Raw genomic sequence first — 20607 nt, 5'->3', positions numbered from 1 at the left:
AGGAACACAGGTGGAGTTAAATACACAGGGGGTAATCACAGAACGAGACACACCTGGGAACAATCAAGGGGAAGACAGGACAACGAAGAGACTCAAGGACACAGAAAACTCTAAATAAACACACAGAAAACACAGAACACGACAACATGACCTTAATGTCTTTAATTTTGCCATTCTGTAGTTTTTGTGTTTTTGCTTGCAGTGCGTGTTTTTTAAAATGAGCTTGACACCAGAGACTTGGAAAGGACGTTACTTACAGAGAGTAAGAGAAAGAGAGACGTTGAGAGCAGCCTGTAGTGCACATATGAGTCCAAGGACAGCAGCGACCAGTCTGTACAGACTCACTGCTGCATGGAGAAAAAAAAACAAAACACTTGGAAACACAAACATTTCTCAGCTTGAAGGAAGAAAATTACATGAACTCACACATGTTGAAAGTTTACTAATCAACCAAAATCACTTTTGACTGAACCTAAACTTTATACCCAGGCAACGAAGGGTGATATATGGATTTGTGTGTATTGTGACTGAATTAAATATAATTTGTTTTTTCGAAAGCCTCTATGTCTTCTACAAAAGTCGTATTTATTGTTTCCACGCAAAAGTACAGAAATAGAGAAATAAACATATTTTATGACTTCGTTAAAAGGCTTTCTAATGAAAGTCATTAAAAAGTCTTTCATTTACCATTTGGTTCCACTGGTAAATGCCAGTGGCTGGTAGAGTGATGAACATTTATTCTCAATGTTGAGGATGGACGCTCTACTTGCTTTAACCAATGGCTTGAGCTTGGCTAAACATCATTTTCAAAATAAGAGTGAGCAAAAGCCTGTTCTTAATGAGGCGGACAGATGAAATTTGTTTCTATTGTATCTTTCTTTTTATATTGAGTCCAAAATAATTTACTAATCAGACGCCTTTCTTTTAATAAGCCAAGTGTGCAAAAACCCTTTTAAGCTCTACTGATCTACACGTGTCTTTCCTGAAAGGAAGAAAGAGAGAAAAAATAACGTGTATAATTTATTTTTTAAATTAAAGTATTGCCTGCCTAGTTTGTTGTCGAACTGGTGAAAAAAGCTTCGCAATTTTATTTGCATGCTTTAGTAAAAAAAAACAACAAGATTTTATGGGAACTTTTGTCCAATTTTGGTCACTCTTGTTATGAAGGAAGCATTAGCCTGTGTTAGAATAAAGCTACGTATCAGAATTAAACATCAAGAAAAGAAAAGACAACCACTGCAGCAAGATTTTAAACAGATTAGTATAAAATATACAGTACAGACCAAAAGTTTGGACACACTTTCTCATTGAATTCAATGAGAAGGTGTGTCCAAACTTTTGGTCTGTACTGTATGTTATACACCAAATATATATAAATAAATGACCTGGAAAAATGAGAAAAATTATAATCACCATGTGTATGAGCGGCTTTGTCTTTACTGGAGCTGCTCTTGAACGCACCATTCCTGGCTGAAACAGAGCTGCTGCTCTCATGTAGCGAAGACATTTCATGTTCTTCATCGCTTAAAAACGACTCCATGTTTTAGGAGCCGGGCTCTGATAAAACCACAGGAAGGTGTTGACCTCAAATGGTTCTGGTCTGTGGCAGAGTTGTCCCTTTTATTGTTCACTTTTCACCAACGTTGCTTAAACTCATCAATGCTGATCAAGCTGGAAGATCTTCCTCATTTTCCTCCTCCGTTATCTACACACCCTGTAATATCAAAACTAAAATATTCTCTCTGTTTAACCCCCAAAAAATGAAGCACAGCTTTAAAAAAAAATGATTTCACGTCCACTGACATTTAGTAATAAATGAAACGTAGAACTATTTTACTTCACATCATGTGGTTTATTTGTGTTTGAACTCCTGACGACCTGCTGAGGCAGAAACTTGTTGCTGAACTTATTTAATCTTAATGTAACAGCTGATAAAAGGTCACATGACCAGAATAATGCTTTACTCAGAATTAAAACCTGCTGATGTCCATTGATCCTATCATGGAACCGTAATTAAGAAAAAACAATAAAATAAACAGAAAAATTAACAATACAAACCATGTCAGCTTTGGGGTTTACAAAAACCATCTGTTAGAATTTATCATTAGAATAAATTGATTATCACAATGAACTTTTATTCTTGGAAAACAATGATTTTTTACACCTCTGTAGTTGCCTCTACTTGTAATATTAACAATTAAAGACAACTCACTGCAGGGAGTGTGGAAACAAACACTGAATGTTTTTATAAGAGAAATTTAAAATCAGACTCAGCGGGTCAAACTTTGATCAAAAACCAAAGATTTGAAATCGCTCACAAAATGTGGATCGGTGCATCTCCAGTATCACCTTCAGAACATCACATCCAAACAAAGCAGACAAATGTGCAAATATTATCAACATGAGAGAGTTTTAATAAGTGGTTTTTTTTTATGTTTGTCTTTTTTGTTTATGTGATATGAATCAGTTACTAGATTAGCTTTAATTCACAGATCCAGTTGAGGGAATGGGAGCAGAGTTCATCGTTCCAGCTATTCTCCGTAGTGTAAGTCTTTATGTTCCCACAGTTCTCCAGTGTTTTACCATTTGGCTCGCCAACTGTCCAGTAGCTAAAAAAAAGAAAACTTCACTCAGTACAATTTCTGAAACTGGGTGGACTGGACAAATCACACAAAAAAACAACTTTGTGACACATAATAAGGTCAAGGAAGTCACCTAAATATGAACCAAAGTAAAAAAAACAAAAAAACATTTGCTATCCAGAAATGATTCATTTTGCCCTTTGAAATATGAAATAAAGACAACGCAGTGCATCAGAAAATGTATTTCTTTGTTTACTTGATTTCTTACAATAAGATATAGAATAATATAGATCTTAGCAGAACTGTGAAAAATGGATGTTTATGTAGTAATGAAACAAATTTACCTCGTGGTAACTGGACTCCCGTCTACCCATTTCCATGTTCCGTCTGTTTCTCCATCAGTCAGTCCAATCCACATGTACTTCTGAAACTTGTTTCCATAAACCTTGGAAACAAATTTTATTCACAACATTAAAAAAGCCAGCAGCTTTGATTGGTAGAGTGAAGAACTAAATTATTCACACTCCTGGCAGAGTCTCGTATTTCAATTCTTAGTGAGCAATCAGTGGTGATAAAAGCAAAGCTTTGAGGTGGGAAAGTTTGCTTTCCATCAGCGTAATCTTTTGCTCCGCCTCCAGTTTCCAGAGGTGACTCCAGAACATTAACAATAATTCAAGTCAGAAGAAACAAGTTAATCAATCTGAAATATTACTTTCAACCTAAATCTGCCAGGTGTAAGGATGAAGGTCATAAAGAGGAGTAAACACACACCCAGGGCCGTGCAGAGACCTTTGGAGGGTCTCTACGTTTTTATTCACAAACCAGTGTGTGAAAAAATATATTCTTGCCCATAATTTGATAGTTAGAGGACACAGATCCGCCTCCTCCTCACCATGGACCCGTTAGTCTGAACAACATGGAGGCTCTGAGAGTCATTATTAGACTGAGGGCAGCCAGACTAGTTCATTTTTGTTAAATTATTACATTTAGCTAAATATTATTGCTGAGGGGCAAAAGCAGTCCTTCTAACATACAGATTTTTTTAAAAATGTAAAAAATGAAATTTTTTTTTTGGAAAAGCCAAAAAACAACTCCTTGATGCACTAGGGGCATCAAGGATAAAAGGGGCAGGGGCTCAAGCCCCCTTCGCCCCTCTGCAGGTGCCTGAACACACCTGTTTGCTTCTGCTGTTGATGATCATCAAGTCTGCACCTTTTGACTGACAGTAATTTCTGCTCTCTTGCCAGGTCTTTTTGCCAGAAGAAACGTAGTACGCACTGCCTTCAAAAAGCACCCATCCTGGTTGATCTGGAAGGATAAACAGACAATCTTAAATGACTGAAAATTAAGGGGTCAAAGGACAAAGGAGAAAACCAAGATGTTTAAATAAGCCAAAGATGGGAAGAAATATGAATATGAAGCAGACCACACAGGAAACATCTAAAGACTATGTTCATATTAAAGCATGGGCATCCGGGGCTCATTCACATAGAATGTGCTATTCTATGTGAATGAGCTGTAATTAACATGTAATTACAGTTAATTAACAGCAGTTACATGATGACTATGATAAAGTGTGGAAAAAATGAACAGTACCACTGCTCAAATTGTGTTATTTGCACATTGCAACTCGTTATATTTGTGTTTATTAATTCCTGTGCAAATTGTACACGCTGTGATGAAATCTTTATACCCACTTAAAGTGTTGATCTTTGCCTTCAGCTCATCTCTTTCCTGACTGATTGTTCTGGACATGGCCTCAATGTCTGAAACACAATGTGCGTTACTCATTACATTACATTACATTACATTACGTTAAACACCTGAAATGAGGAGATTGATTCTGATACTTACACGACTTTGCTGTCCTCAAAGTGTCTCTTTCTTCAGTCAAGGCATTCTGTTTGGATTCTGTAATTTTCAAGAAAAGGTTATCCCATGTTAATGTGAGTTATTGCCATTGTTTGGATGGACATTTCAGAGTTACATGTTATAAGACCTCTGACTTTAAATGTCACAAACAGTGACAATCTGGTGCATTTTCAGGTTTTTTCTTGATGTCTTTAAACTTTTCGTTTCTCAGGCTGAGTTGAACTTTAACACAATTTTAAAACAAGAGCTGGGTGAACAAGATCGACTTTATCGTGTTTTATTCACACAGGGTAAAAAACAATGAAAGATATGATACTTTTGGATAAATGTCCCAAGGACAGAACCTGAATCTCTCATTGTTGATTCAAGACATTTTTCCAGGCTATAAATATAAAAATCTGCCAGTGGAATTAGTATGTTTGTTTATCATTATTAAGGAGAAATTAACTTAAAAGCCAGCTCCTACGTCGCTGTGAAAAGTTGCTTGTAAGTTAGTCTTACTTCAATTATACTGAGATATTTACATTAGAAACGAGACAAAAATACTTGAAACGGTTTTGTGTTTTTGCAGTGTACCAGCGATGGACGTAAAAGAACGACACGCTTTACGTTACTTTACTTTCTGGCCATCGTAAGGACTTCTGATAGTTAGAACTTTATTTTTATACCAACCCAAATCATTCAGCTTCCTGTTGAGTACATCCTTGTCTTCTCTCAACGTGTTGCTATTGGCTTCAATATCTGAAACACAGTTATTACTCACAAAAGCAGGCAGGTGTCACTAGAACAACATCATTTAAGTTATACAGACATTTTGCTACAAGAAGAAATTCCCTCAGGAACCAAAGAAGGAGCAGCATGCATGTATTTTTTGATAGAGAGGGAAAGAAATAATATAATCACACACAATATATATATATATATATATATATATATATATATATATATATTTTAATGATTACACTTACCAGAGTTAATCTTCTTGAGATCATCTCTCTCCTTAGTCATGGAGGCAAGCTGTGAAGCTGTGATTTTAAGGGGAAAGATAATCCACAAAAAAAAAGAAAAGAAAAGAAATGACATTTCTGAAATGACGTTAGATCAGTTTGTTTTGTGACTTTACAGTTCATTGTTTTATTTCTTGACTCAAAATTGAAAAATCCTCCAATACTTACTAAACACATTCAGCTCCCTCATCAGGTCGTCTCTCTCTCCGGTCACGTTTTTGTGATCGGACTCAATGTCTGAAAGAGGATACAGATAACTGGAGTTTGACACATGGAAGAAATTATTCATCGCACAAACTAATGCTTTATTGCAGTAAGTTGTTCTCTGACTGGTGATAAAAACTTGTACTTTCCTCTCTGAATCGCAGTGAGTGCAGTGAATTTCAAACTTACTTTGGATGGTTTGGATCAGTTTTTCACTCTCTTCACTCAGATTTTTCAGACTGGCCTCAATGTCTGCAAGACATATCCACAATATTAAAAACTATTCCCTCTGCCATACTGCCTTTAAGCTAAGTACTTCATTAACATAGTTTATTAAACATAAAAACATGAAATCATTTCTTGTGAATTAATTTTTTTCATCTTGAACCCTGAATTTGAAATACATAAATAAATGCAGAAAAGCTAAAAGAAAACAGATTCCCACCTGAAATCATATAGTTTGTCATAAATATAGGATTAATGAATTAATGTTTTAGCTCAGACAGTGAAACATTAATTGTTCCTCTTACCGCTGCACATAAAAGCATTATCAGATGGACTGATAATTTATATTTTTGCTGTTCCTATCAGACTTTTTACATGTTATTGTATCTTTGCTGAATAAATATTTCATAATACGATAAATGACTCAATTACGGTCAACAACGTGTCAACGAACTTACCAGAGTTTAACCGCTTCAACTCGTTTCTCTCATTAGTCAGGGAACTAAGATGTGAAGCTGTTATTTGATAGAAACAATTGTATCACATTATTGCCATAGTGTGACACAAACACACACGGAACGTGTAGAAAGATGTCAGATCAGTTGAGTTTCTTATGCTGAAATATGCACGGCTGAAGGCATTAAGGAACCATATTACCACTTGTTTGATCGCTTCTCATTTTGTTTTCTTATAATTACCTACCAAGGTTGTTGAGATCTTTCCTCAGCTCGTCTCTCTCTTCAGTCAAATTTTTATTGATGGCGTCGGTGACTGAAAATGGAACCGTTGTAATTATTTTTGAACATTTGGTATGGATAAACCGGACACAGGATTGCCAGTGTGACTCCTAGTAAACGTTTTTATGTTTAGTTTTGAGAATTTGTGATTAAAAAAAAAAAAAGAACTACTTACCATTGATGGTTCTGATCAGCGTTTCTCCCACGTCGGTCAGGTTTTTCAGATTTGCCTCGATACCTGCATTGAAGTTTAACAGGTTTACCGACTTTAGCCAAATTTTATCATGAAACTTGTAGAAACATTTAACGATAAACCGTCGTTTTAGGTTAATTGTTTTGAACCCCACTAGTTTTAAGAAAACTAATAAGTAAACACAGTAAGCATGGATGAAAATGGATTATTTTGGGAATTGCTGTGTTGATCACTTTCTGCTAAACGGCAAAGCTTCAGCTACAAAGTTAAAAAGCAGCATCCAACGTGTTTAATTTTTGAAAAGTATTACTGACTGTTTTCCAAATGAAACAAGGAGTAATGAATTTACCCAATCCAGCCACAATCAAACTGCCATGAAGGGACTAGAGGCTGTAATGCAGCCTTGATCCCATGAGTAGGGAGTCTTAATCAATACACAGTCATCAGCAAACGTACCAAGATTAATCTCCTTCAACTCGTCTCTCTCCTCAGTCAGGAAACTGAACTCCAAGGCTGTTGTCGTGAGAGGAAAAGTTAGTCACACTACTGCCAGCGATTGCAGCACATCTACAGCTCATAGCAGAAATGTTTAAGAATCCTACACATTCAGATAAAAATATTATTTCTTGAGCTGTACAGCGTTTATTTTGTGTTAAAATTGTAATCAGCAATGTATGCGCTAACAGAGAGGCCCCAGGACGTTTTCTGTGTTTTAATTACTTACTGAGGTTTTTAAGTTCTTTCCTCAGCTCATCCCTCTGTTCAGTCACATTTTTGTTATCAGCCTCAGAGCCTGGAAAATAAAAACTCCTCGTAATAGTAATAATGATAGTGACAATGGATATCAAAGTCATCTTAAATGTTTCCTCTTTGTGTAAGTTTAATATGTATGTAAGCAGCACTGACGGGCTTACCTTTGATAGTTCTGAGCAGCATTTCCTTCTCTGCAGTCAGATTTTTTAGATTGGACAAGAAACCTAAATGACAATTTCACAACAATTTCACTCTTTTTTGCACGCTTAAAAGTGAATGCAACCCTGATAAGACGCTTCTTAAAAAAAAGAACATTTGTAGAATAATGTCAGTCTGACTGCTACATGTACGTAATTTGACATATAAACTGTACATTTCAAGTAACACAACTTCAACTGAGGTATTAATTAAAAACTTGTATGGTGTGCACACCGTTAAGCTTGTGTGTTTTTGAAGTTCCTTTCCTTTTGATTTCAGTCTTCTTGAGTCTTCAGTCTCACTTTTATTTTTACCTGACAAAAAACAGTCATACTAGCATATACAGTGTACCACAAAAGTGAGTACACCCCTCACATTTCTGCAGATATTTAAGTACATCTTCTCATGGGACTTTGACACAATGAAAAGCAGTCTCTTTGCAGCTCATATAACAGTGTAAATTTATTCTTCTCTCAAAATAGCTCTATATGCAACCATTAATGTCTAAACTACTGGCAACAAAAGTGAGTACACCCCTTAGTGAAAGTTCCTGAAGTGTCAATATGTTGTATGGCCAGCATTATTTACCAAAACTGCCTTAACTGTGCTGGGCTTGCAGTTTACCACAACTTCACAGGTTGCCACTGGAATGCTTCTCCACTCCTCCATGATGACATCACGCAGCTGGCGACTATTCAAGACTTGCCGCTCCTCCACCTTCCGCTTGGATGTTGGAGGAACGTTCCAAAGATGTTCTGTTGGGTTTAGGTCTGGACATGCTTGGTCAGTCTATCACCTTTACCTGCAGCCTTTTCAATAAAGCTGTGGTCGTCTTAGAGGTATATGGGGTCATTATCGTGCCCTGTGATCCAGTTTCCAGAGGGAGGGGATCAGGCTCCGCTTCAGTATTTCACAGTACAGATTGGAGTTCAGGGAATGTAACTCCCCAACACCTGCTACACTCATGCAACCCCAGATCATGGTATTCCCACCACCATGCTTGACTGTAGGCATCACACACTTCTCTTTGTACTCCTCACCTGATTGCAGCCACACATGCTGGAGACCATCTGAACCAAACAAATTAATCTTGGTCTCCTCAGACCACAGGACCTGGTTCCAGTAATCCATGTCCTTTGTTGACATGTCTTCAGCAAACTGTTTGCGGGGCTTTCTTGTGTACGGACTTCAGAAGAGGCTTCCTTCTAGGGTGACAGCCATGCAGACCAGTCGGATGTAGTGTGTGGCATGATCTGAGCACTGACAGGCTGACCCCTGACCTCTTCAATCTCTGCAGCAATGCTGACAGAACTCCTGAACCTATCTTGCAAAGACAACATTTGGATGTGACGCTGAGCACATGCACTGAGCTTCTGGGACGACCAACACGACATTTACATTTTAACAATTATATTAAATATAATATAATTGTTCGCTATCACACAGTCTTTCCCAATAGTCATACTTACCAAGGTTGGTCTTCTTTAGCTCATCTCTCTCCTTAGTCAGAGAATTATGTTGTGAAACTATAAAAACAATGACACACGTTTGGTAAATTGTTTTGTTTTTCTCTAACGTTTGTGAATAACATCTAATATTTTATGTAGAACATTATTAACTGCATGAGATCTTTACTTTTTCACTTTTCAGAAAGTCTACAGCTTCAGATCTGGGACTTTCACAAGCTTCACTCTGAGACTATTAGAAAACGTCAACATTTTCTTTTTATGTTTTGTTTTCTACATCAAGATTTGTTATTTTTATGCAGCCAGAATGAGGTAATTAAGTGAGTTAATTTCTTCAGTGTTCGTGCTCGCTCTAGATATGAGACATTTTTGTATTTTTACGTCAATTGGAATTCTGTAGTTGACCCTTTTGCTAGGACAGCTTTAGCTATATAACTTAATATGGCCCTGTTTTCTCTTTATATGTATGATTAAATCTGCTGTAATAGTGTAATTTATTATTAATGTTTAATGTTGTTGGGTCATTATGGTTTGTGGTTGGTGTAGTTTCATAATCATGCTTACCAAAGTCACTTAGATTCCTCCTCAGCTGCTCTCTTTCTGTTGTCAGGTTTTTATTCCTGGCATTGAGGCCTAAGACAAAAAGAACAACAGCTCCAATTACACAGATTACTCTATTTTTTGTTTCTCCATACCAATCAGACATTTTTTCCTATTTTAAAAAATTGTTTGCCGATATTTTCTATAAAACTGGCAAACTCAAACAAACTAAAAGTAACCTTTGGACAAAGATTTACTGTACTCCTCCCTAAAACATAAATTCACTTTAAAAGCAGCATACAGACAACTTAGAGAAAACTTCATATTAGGGATGCACAATATTATTGGCATGGTATGGGTATCGGCCGATATTAGCTGTAAAAGTTAATATCGGCCATCGGCCACTTAGTCTAAATAATTCACAAATATAAAAGGCGTTTTTATTTGACAAACCAGTGACAATGATGCCTGCAGCACACTAAGAAACTGTTAAGAAGCATTAATTCACGACTGATGTGCTTCGCACTTAAAGAGAGCAAATTAATAAATGTTATGAATAATTTTGACATTAAACATAATGCAAGTTGAAAGTGTTAAATCATTTTCATCATTTCAGCCTCCTTTTTAGCATTTGCTTTTGTTAGCAAGCTAAATTGACAAAAATATTGCAGTATTTTAATTGCACAGAAGGAAAAAAATTATTGGTATTGGTTATCGGCCAAATGAGTTTATCGGATATTGACCAAAAATCCAACGTGGTGCGTCTCTACTTCATATTGCCTGGATCCCTGCATTCAGGCTGTCGGCATCATGCGTTCATTATGCTCACCAGAGTTGAGTGTCTTCAGTTCATTTTTCTCCCCCTCAATCAGACTCTTATTGCTGGAAGCTGCTGCTAGGCAAAGAAGAGTAGTTTTATGTTTTTCTCACCACCAGAATGCATGCATTTGATATTGTGTAATGTCTGAAAAGTCATCTTCACAGAAAACGTCAGGAGTTTTCAACACTCAAAAAGTGAAAAACCTTTTACACGTTAATACTATTGAGTAACTTGTGGTTGTCATAGTCTGTTTCGCAAATGTAAATGTCACAGGAGCCACTTCCCTGTAACAGAACTGAGTGAGACAAACGTGTGGCATGAGGCTTCATGGGATGAGCGTTTTATTTTCTCCCTCAGGCTGAAATACATCCTCACTGTTCTTCAGAATTGAATAGGTGTTCTTTAATGAATGAAATACAAACAAATGTTTTGTGCTGACGTCAATTGTGTTTTGCATGAGGCATCCCAAAAGAAAACAAAAAAACAAACACTTTCTGCACGTCGTGTGCTGCAATTTACCAGCACACGACGTGCAGAAACAGAATTTCCAAATCAGAAAGTGAATCGTCAAGGTTTACTTACAAAGAGCAAGAGAAATGATAAGACTTAGCTGCAGCAGACACAAAAGTCCAAGGGTGGCTGCGGCCAACTTGTACCGCTTAAGTTCTGTGAAAACACGGGTGGACGATTTAAAACGCCAAGAGGACATCAGAGGTAAACATTGCAAATTCATCCACTGTGAAGGATTTCACAAACAAGTCTCAGCTAAAAATGTAAAAAAAAAAGAACAAAAAGCAAAGCAGGTATTCATTTAGGATAAAAACGCAAAAGTATAAATAGATGAACTCAAGGCTCTTGATAATTTCCACTCAAAAGATTTGACTTAAGATTTTTTACAATTAGGTTCATTTGTGACGAAAGTTTTGTGCCCAACAAATGAAAATCGACAGACTTTTTTTTTTTTTACTTTTATGATTTTAATATTTTTTCTATCTAAAACCGACACAATATATGTCTTAAAGACATGCTTCCTTAGTTTCACATTATTTGCCATTATTGTTCAATTTAAAATAAGAGCAGAGTAAGCACTGCCGTAAATAAGTCATGTTTTAAACCGACCTGGCAAATTATTATTGAAGAAACTTTTTTTTTTCCTCTTACCCAAAGTGGCTTTGCTGTGATTATCTGAGCAGCTCTCCGGTCCATCGTTGCTGGCATAAAGCGTATCGCTGAATTTCTCATACGCCACAGAACGTCCATAGTGCTCTCTGTGGAGAACCATCTCTGATTTGTTTTATAAAGCAAGGTCTCGATCTATAAGTCCCTGCTGAAGGCCACACTTGGTCCTTGATGACGAGCAGAGATGCTGAAGCAATCTTTGTGTGAAAATTTCTTCCTCATTCATTGGAAGTACCACTTTCCCATCATCACAGCTTTACAAAAATTGTGAAAGAAAAAACAAAAGCAAAAAAAAAAAATTTTCTTTAAAATTCAGGATCTTGCACATTTTTTTGCTGGACTTGCAATATGCATATGGTCTGTGTGTTAACTGAAAACCACACAGACCAAGTATTCATAGTAGTAGTAAGTCATTTTAAGCTAAGACAGACTATTGGTCTCTCAGACTGCAGCTTTTATTTAATTTAAAGACCCACAACCCAGTTTTACCCCAGTTTAATTGTATAATTGGCTCTAAACCCAATAACTGCTCATACCAGCCTTGGTTTCGATAGATGCAGTCAAGCATTTGCGTTAAGCCGCAATAAAACTTCTGTATTCTTGTTAAGGAATTTCATCCTCCCCCAATTTGCAGTTTTAACTTGGCCACGTTGCTCTAAGGTCGGGTCAAAGCTTCTCGGTTGGATTTATATCCAGACTTTGCGTAGACCACTATGGTACCTTGAATTTCTTTCCATCCAGAGGTTGATTTAGTCGCTTGTTTTGACTCAAAACTCTGGTGTGCTTGAGCTCAGAGTCATAAACTGATGATGTTCTCCTTCAGCATGTTCAGCAGGAGAACAGAATTCATGCTTTTTTGGCAAATGTGAGTTAATGTTTTCTGTTCTTGTTTTCCTTTCCTTTTTGTTCAGGCTCTTATCGTTGAAAAGAATTGACTTTGTTTCATACCAATTCCTGAGTTTCACTAGATCAGCACACGGTATGTTTTTGAGATCTTTTAGCCCATGTCATATTGTCAGACAGGCTGTATTTAGATCAAACGCAAGAACCACAAGACGCGACTAAACAAAAACTCTGAGACGGCTTTGCAAGACGCAGCAGAATCACTTGCTCTTCCTCTTTTAACTACTGCAAACTCGGTTGAATAATTCAAAACTATTGACATGCATTCCCTGGAGTTGCAGTTACTGTTAATTATGAGGTTTCTTTTTAGCACAGAAACAAATACATGGAAAATTTTACAGTATATGCGGAAGGAGTTTGTTTGATTGTAAATAAACTCATCTGACGCTTGTAGCAGAGTAACCTTGTCTCCTTTACAGACTCAGGACTGATAGTGACTAGCTTGTCAGTATTATTGAAGTATTTAAAATGTGGAATCATTATGTATTGGATAAGCTTTAATTACTGCACAGTTGAATTGATGACCTGCTCTAAGTTTTGATAGTACTCTGACTTAAAGCAACAGTGTGCAATGTTTACAAAATGTATATATATATTTTTGCAAATTTGTTAAAAACTGTCACCTTGTCCCGACAGTGTAATATTTGACAAGTAATCTGTGACAAGACTGAGTTCCTCCACCTCCTCCCTGAGCTACTATAGCTGTCTGCAGAAATGCATTGCTTTCAGTCAAACCCAACCAATCAGAGCCAGGAGGCGGGTCTTTGCAAACAAATATGTATAAAGAGAAAAAGATATTTTAAATAAAACCTACCGACATGCTCTAAAGCCATTTTAGATCCTCATGCCATAATGTAATTACAATGGCAATTTTAATGGCTGGATGCTCTATTGTTTTGATGGATCATAAACTATAGAGGATTTTCATCTTATCCAGTAGAAAAACCCCCCAAAACAAATACACAGCAGGTTAATATTTAATCCACCTTACCCGTGGATTAAAATGTTGAAATGTTTTTAAAAGACAATAATATAACTGAGAAATTTCAGCCTGGGTTTAAAGCTGCTCATAGCACTGAAACAGCTTTGCTTTGAGTGTATAATGATCTTCTTTTAACAGTTGATTCAGGCAATGTAGCAGTTTTATTACTTGTAGATCTGAGCTCTGCATTTGACACTGTACATCATCAGATTCTCTTATATAGATTAAAACATTGTGTTGGCCTGAGACGCCCAGTATTTGAATGGTTTAAATGTTATTTAGAAAACAGAACTTTCTCAGTTCATCTTGACCAATGCTGTTCTGGGGCCAAACCTTTAAAGAATGGCGTCCCCCAAGGCTCAATTTTAGGTCCCATTTTGTTTATCGTATATTTATTGCCTCATGGTCAGATTTTCCATAAGTTTAACGTTTAATTTCATTGCTTTGCCGCTGACGCCCAGATTTATATGCCCCTTAAACTACAAAATGGTAAAAATGAATCTCTTTGGCTATTGATAAGATTGTTTAGCTGAAGTCAAATCTTGGAACAAAACTTTCTTCACCTCAATCAAAGTAAAATTCAAGTTGTATTATTTGGTCAAAGTCTTCACACTACAAATCCAGATCTGACTCTTGGTTCTTTAGCTCGGTTTTGTCAGACCTCTATTAGGAATCTCGGTTTTACTTTTGATAGTTGTTTAAAGCTAGATAAACAAGTTAGCTCTGTTGCTAGATCAAGTTTTTATCACCTGCGGATTTTAGCAGAAGTTAAATCTTATTTTTGTTCTAAGGACTTTGAAGGACTTATCCATGCCTTCATTACATCTCATTTGGATTATTGCAATTCATTATACTATATAGAGACCTGGATAAATCACAGATGCAGCGACTTCAAATGATCCAGAACGCAGCAGCACGACTTCTTACAAGAACCAGGAAGCGTGACCATATAAGGCCCATACTGGTCTCTTTACATTGGTTGCCCGTCTTTTATCGAATAGATTTTAAGATTCTTTTATTAACTTATAAAGTTTTAAATGGGTTAGCTCCCTCTTATCTTCGGGACCTTTTAAAATTTCAGTCTGTGTCCAGAACCCTACAATCAAACAATCAGTTCCTCGGACCCGACTTAAGAGGAAAGGAGATTGGGCTTTTTCTGTCGTCGCTCATATGGAACAATCTACCTTTCCAAATTAGATCTGCCCACGGCCTGGACAATTTTAAATCGCTTCTCAAAACTCATTTTTATTCTTTGGCATTTATTTGAACTAGTGTTTTGATATTCTGTTTTTATTCATTTGTTATTGTTGTTCTTGTACAGCACTTTGGTGCAGTTTTACACCTGTTTTTAAAGTGCTATATAAATAAATTTGACACTGACATGATTATCCTGTAGGACATCTGTCCTTTAGGTTACTGCTTGATTTGTAGTGACTGACTTGTTATGGACTTCTGGAGGAGAGAGGCGTTTGAGGCTGGTGACTAAGGGTCAAGCCAGTCAGAGCAGGTCAAGATGTCAAAGAGACGCCCTGATCAGTTGTTCCTAGTGATTTGTTTGGAGAATCTGGTGTTTTCTTTGAGTCAGGATTGTCTTCATCTGCCGTCCTAACCACTCAGGTCTTCTGGTTCTGGTCTGCATCCCCAAACATGGAGAAGCAGCATTCAGCTGTTGTGCACCACAAATCTGGAACATACTTCTAGAAAACTGCAAAACAGCTGAAACACTGACTTCCTTTAAAACAAGGCCAAAAGCCCCACCTGTTTCAGGTTGCATTTGATTAATAGTAAGTTAAACATTGATTTGCTTGATAATTTTAAGGGTGACATATGACAAAACGTAATGTTTACAGCTTGTTTTATAATTCTTGCTAAAATGTCCTATGTAAACAAACCTGACAAGCAAACCGATGTACATAGAATAGAATAAGGTCAGTGTGTACATTCATAAACACTCAAATCTCTGGAAATTTACCGTAAATGCACTCATTTGTTGCAGCTAATTACATTAGTTCTGCTATTCATTAGTAATATCACCACTTTGACAAGGCGGACATTGATTAAAAACACATAATGTAATGAGAATTAATTTAACAGAATGAGGGAATCTAAAACATGCCACAGCATGTAACGGAAAGCTGACCTTTTGTCACAATAAAAGCAACAGCAAGCACTACTGTTATTATTCCTATTAGCACTACTATTAGGAAAGCTTCATTTCACAAATCCATTTAAGTGAGCGAGAACATGTTCCATCATTCCAGCTTCTCTCTGCGGTGAAAGTCTTTATTTCACCACAGTTTTCTACTGTGTTACCATTCGGCTCACCGTCGTACCAGTAGCTAAAAAAATCAGAAAGGATCAAGATTGACATTTTTGTGTGAATGTTGTGACAAAATATTTTCACATTGTGATTAAAAAAAAAGCAGAGGTAAAAAAGAAAACAAAAGATTTGTTTAAAGTGTAAGGAAATTAACCTTGTGGTCAGTGGACTCCCATCCACCCATTTCCATCTTCCCTCCGTCTCTGAGTCAGTTAAGCCGATCCACATGTACGTCTGGAAACTGTTTGCAAAGTTCTAAGAAACAAAGAGCGAAATCTGATGTTGAACTATCACCTCAATGACGTCTGCTTTTATTTGCTGTTGTACTTTTAATTTTAATTAAGCGTGTCAAATATCTATCAAGCATGCAAATGTACATTTGCCCACACACCTGTTCTTCTTTGCTGTTGATAATTATCAGGTCCGCACCTACGGACTGACAGTAGGTTCTACTTTCCTGCCAAGTCTTTTCTGTAGAAGACATGTAGTACGCACTGCCTCTGAAAATCCTCCATCCTAGTTAAACGTTTTGGGGAAAAATCAGAAATTTAACTTGCTGTTAAAGATTTCAACTTGTGGCAAAAAACACCAAATAGAAAAAAAATAATAGTCAAACATTCAAGTACTGACTGACTATATACACTGTCAAGTAAATGTAACTATGGAAATATGAAAGTTCAGACTGGGACTAGCAAGTTTGTGAGTTTGCAAAATATCCAAAGCACAGAACTACCAGCTTCATTTAATAAAAAAAAAAAAAAAAATAGTCCAACTTTTATTTCTTGGTTCAAGGCCGAGGATCAGACATTTGTTTTCATGCCCCCTCCACCCTTGAATTGAAATACTATTCAGAATATGATATTTAATCATTTATCTGCAAAAACCACTGGGACCAGCATTCTCTGACCTGATAATAAAAAAAATTAATAAAATATTGCAGCTCATTTTAATATTTTAAGGCTCAAGACAATGTCCAAGATCATTTTATTAACTCAATAATTTAATCGACACTACTGGGGATATTCGGTTCACATGCTGGTTGATGAAGGGCAACGACTGGTGATCAGAAGATCAGAGAAAAGCGACGGGAACTTTTTCACCATAGATAAAATTTAAAAAGTTTATTTGTTTGCTTGTTTTGAACAATTGAGAATAAAGAATAAAGTCTAAATTTTATGGCAACTCTTCACCAAACTGCATCAAAATGAGGAGTACTGAGGATCTGGTGAAATTATAGTTGGCACTGGTTTTACAATTAAGGAAACACTTAACCTTTTAACACAGCATAAAATTATTACTCTCATAATATGACTTTGTTTCTCTAATATTGTGACGTAATTATTGTAGGCTACTTTAAAAAAATTATTGCCTTAAAACTACTTCCGTTACTAACCTTTGCTGCCATTTTTGTTTTCATTGTCACAAACATCTCCATCTCTGTAGTTACTGTTCAAAACATCCGCGCTTATATCGGTCTCTCTCTCAGCTCGGTTACACCAAACGCGTCTCTGTCGGCTACTTCTTCTACTGGCTTGAACAGGCACCCTATTGATTAACTTGAACACTGCTGCCACCTAGCGACCAGAGACTTGTTTATCAGTCAAGCATAGAGAACAACGTACAGACCTAAAATCTCTACTTCCTCCATATTTTGTGTTTGTATTAATTTACATGTATTATGATATTTGTTTATAAAAGTATTGCTCACCAATTTTCACCATCAACCTGTCTCTCTCTTCAGTCACTGAGCGAAGCTGGGAATCTGTATCCCACAGTGACGTGCGGTCAGGGGAGGCAGGTGAGGCAGTGCCTCACCTGCCATCATGGAAAGAAAGAAAATATATAATCATAAAGTAATTTAAATTGTTATATTCATCCGGTGGTTTGTACTAAAAAATATTTATTTTTCATGTAGCTTCACCAATTTCGATTTTTATTTGTTCAAAATCGCTGAATTTTCTTATTTTCCCATTCAAATGCTTGGAAGCGATGCCGGTGAGGCAGCAGCGAGCTCTGCCTCACCTTGGATTGCGCAACCCCTGGCTCTGCGCTGGCTGCTAAGCGGAGAGAGCCTGTTGCTGTACGGCGTCAATAAAATGGTTTAAACAAATTTAATATGTGAACTTATTTCCAATAATTTAGCTTATGTATATAATGTACAGTGCTTTTTGTCACCAACTGTGTTTGTGTAACGTGTTTCGTGTAATGAGCGATTATAAACGGCAGAGAACAGGTTCGAGGTGAGGCAGGCAGTTCTCTTGCCTCATGGCAGGGGGCGCTCAAGATCCCAGACGTTCGTCTTGTTCACTCCTCAACTGCCGAGTAAGTGACAGCGAGCTAGGCTAAACGATTCGGGAAGCAAGTCAAGTGCAGCGATAGATTATAATGGAGATAGTGATTTTTTTCCTCTCGCTTATCCCGACTTTCGACATGGATGACTACATTACAACACTAAAAAAGTTTTCTCAAGTGGACTTTCAATCGAAGCAGGTAAGACAGTAATGTTATTAATGTTAATGTTATTACTGTCTTACCTTAGGTAAGACAGTAATAACATTTATTTTGTTTTGTTTTTTAAGGAAATGTGTGTTTTGTGAGCTACAGTTTGTATGTGTAAGGATGCAGAAGTGAAACATAACCTGTAAACTGCTGTCAATCTATGCATCTATTTGCAAATCTGATTCTGATGACGTCAGTGCCTCACCAGCTATGAACCTCACCGCACGTCACTGGTATCCCAGAGAAAAAGGTCTTTATTCAATGTTCAAATGTTGAGTTATTGCTGACATTTTGATTCTGCTGTAGTACAAGCTGATGATGTCAATGCAGTTCATTTGTTGGGTCTTGAAAAACAAAAATACATTTTTGCTGATAGCAAAAAAGAAAGACAAAATAAATACACACAGACAATTTGATGATAATAAAATACCTTACAACACAGATGTAATTTATTTTTAACCCCAAAATGGAAAAATTAAAGTCCGTGAGGTCATTTCCTCCCCCCAGATAATCTGACAGATTTGGAAAAGAATAAACGTTAAAATCACAATATTTTGATGCCTATATATTACAGATGTGGCATGATTTTATAATAAAGCTACAAGAATTTTAGAATTAGTGAATATGTATACACATATTTTCTGCCATGCATTCCCACCTGTAATGTTGAGGCTCTTCTTCAGCTCATCTCTTTCCAGCGAGATTGCTGTTAATCTGGCCTCAGTATCTGAAAAATGATGAGAAGTGTTCATTAGAAAAAATATATAGTTATATATTTGTCTTTTCTCTATCTTACTGAATTGTCTGGACTTTGAAAAGAGTTTAATTGTGATACTTACCAGAGTTTATCCTCGTCAAATTGTCTCTCTCTTCAGTCAAGGAATTTTGCTTCGAAACTGTGATTTTCAAGAAAATGTTGAGGTAGAATTGTATTGGTAGAATATCTATTTAGATAATAATTTAGGATGACACTTTGCACATCATCTTTACACTTTTTGGTTTATGATCATTCAGGTAGTATTAGTGATAGTTTCACTTTTATACCAACCTAAGTCATTCAGTGTCTTCTTGAGCTCACTTCTCTCTTCTGTTAAGGTTCTACTTCTCACTTCCATATCTGAAAAAACATTTTCATAATCTTCACTAAAAATATATCAGTTATCAGTTCTGAAGCAGAAACATGAGTTGAACGAAAACAGACCAAAATAACTCTGAATTATATAACAAGACCAAAAAATTTTTTATCCCATCTAGAAGTTACCAAGCACCAGCAGGAAAGCTCCATCAGGAGCCAAATTTATGTGCAGTAAACTAAACCTTTGTTGTCAGAAGCATTTACTCATCTGCCTTCAGATGCTTGCAGAATTTAGTGACATCCCAGTTTGAATCCACAAGATTAAATACGATGTTGCCCTTCCACTCTTTGGGGAATGCTATCTGCAAAGAAGGTGTGATTCTTCTGGCGATACATTTGTGAGGTCAGATACTGAAAGCCTGGCTTCTACAGGCCAACAGAAAACACAGACTTTATTTATTAAGTTGGGGTCAAGCCTTTGTACAGACCAGTGTTGTGTTGGATTTTAAACACCCTGGACCCTGGAAGTGGTTGAAAAACCTGAATTCAACAACATGGAAAAGTGAGTTAACACTATTGGCACTATAGTGTATTCTATGTTGCAAACACTCTCCAGAATTTGTTGTGCGTCAAAATTACTGAGTGACTATCTGCATTAAAAGGCATTGTTCAGAGACGTGTGATCTCTGAGCCGAATTGTAATGTTTCGGTAAAATATTTGGGCATGTGTTGTCAAGGTTACTTACGGCAAGCAACGTAAATGATAACACCGAGCAGAAGAAGAGATAGAAGTCCAAAGGCAACTGTGCCAACTTTGTACAGTTGAAGTCCTGTGTATAAACATATGTGATATAAACTTCAAATATAATGCATAAAGAAATCCATAGAAAATATATAGAAAGACAACAAAGCTAAAAATGTTCTTCTAAGGAAATACAAAAGATAAAATGTACAATCTTCTCAAAAATTAGAAGAACCTGCTGATTATTTAAAATTGTAGTTACTGAGATACAAAATAGCCAAGTTTAAATTTTGCTTTATTATTCATTTTT

The 20607-nt window shown here is 36.5% G+C and overlaps 2 protein-coding genes across 5 annotated transcripts; both read right to left on the bottom strand.

Annotated features, from left to right (window-relative positions):
* Positions 1–1829: 1829 nt before the first annotated feature.
* On the bottom strand, positions 1830–12029 carry LOC114143934 (CD209 antigen-like). 4 transcript variants are annotated; one of them, XM_028016346.1, is made up of 20 exons: positions 11759–12029; positions 11180–11263; positions 10607–10672; positions 9802–9870; positions 9241–9297; positions 7735–7797; positions 7545–7613; positions 7277–7333; positions 6803–6865; positions 6593–6661; positions 6349–6405; positions 5855–5917; positions 5630–5698; positions 5423–5539; positions 5127–5195; positions 4437–4493; positions 4280–4348; positions 3757–3890; positions 2927–3027; positions 1830–2609 (listed from the first exon to the last, which is right to left on the bottom strand). In XM_028016346.1, the coding sequence occupies exons 1-20, from the start codon at positions 11877–11879 to the stop codon at positions 2471–2473; spliced, it is 1593 nt and encodes a 530-aa protein (XP_027872147.1). In that variant the 5' UTR covers positions 11880–12029; the 3' UTR covers positions 1830–2470. The 4 variants fall into 4 exon arrangements, with proteins under 4 accessions (XP_027872147.1, XP_027872148.1, XP_027872149.1 ...); XM_028016347.1 differs by having other exon boundaries at positions 10607–10669; positions 11759–12028; XM_028016348.1 differs by having other exon boundaries at positions 5423–5479; positions 11759–12027.
* A 3819-nt stretch (positions 12030–15848) lies between these two features.
* LOC114145477 (CD209 antigen-like) lies at positions 15849–20381 on the bottom strand. Its single transcript, XM_028019073.1, has 8 exons — positions 20302–20381; positions 19529–19597; positions 19320–19376; positions 19139–19207; positions 17690–17743; positions 16373–16497; positions 16136–16236; positions 15849–16000 (listed from the first exon to the last, which is right to left on the bottom strand). The coding sequence occupies exons 2-8, from the start codon at positions 19593–19595 to the stop codon at positions 15862–15864; spliced, it is 612 nt and encodes a 203-aa protein (XP_027874874.1). The 5' UTR covers positions 19596–19597; positions 20302–20381; the 3' UTR covers positions 15849–15861.
* Between the last annotated feature and the right edge of the window lie 226 nt (positions 20382–20607).

This window comes from Xiphophorus couchianus, chromosome 5 (genome assembly GCF_001444195.1).
Source record: "Xiphophorus couchianus chromosome 5, X_couchianus-1.0, whole genome shotgun sequence".
Classification (NCBI taxonomy): Eukaryota; Metazoa; Chordata; class Actinopteri; order Cyprinodontiformes; family Poeciliidae; genus Xiphophorus; species Xiphophorus couchianus.
The sequence above is the reverse complement of the archived record's forward strand: the minus strand, read 5'-3'. Positions and strand labels throughout refer to the sequence as shown.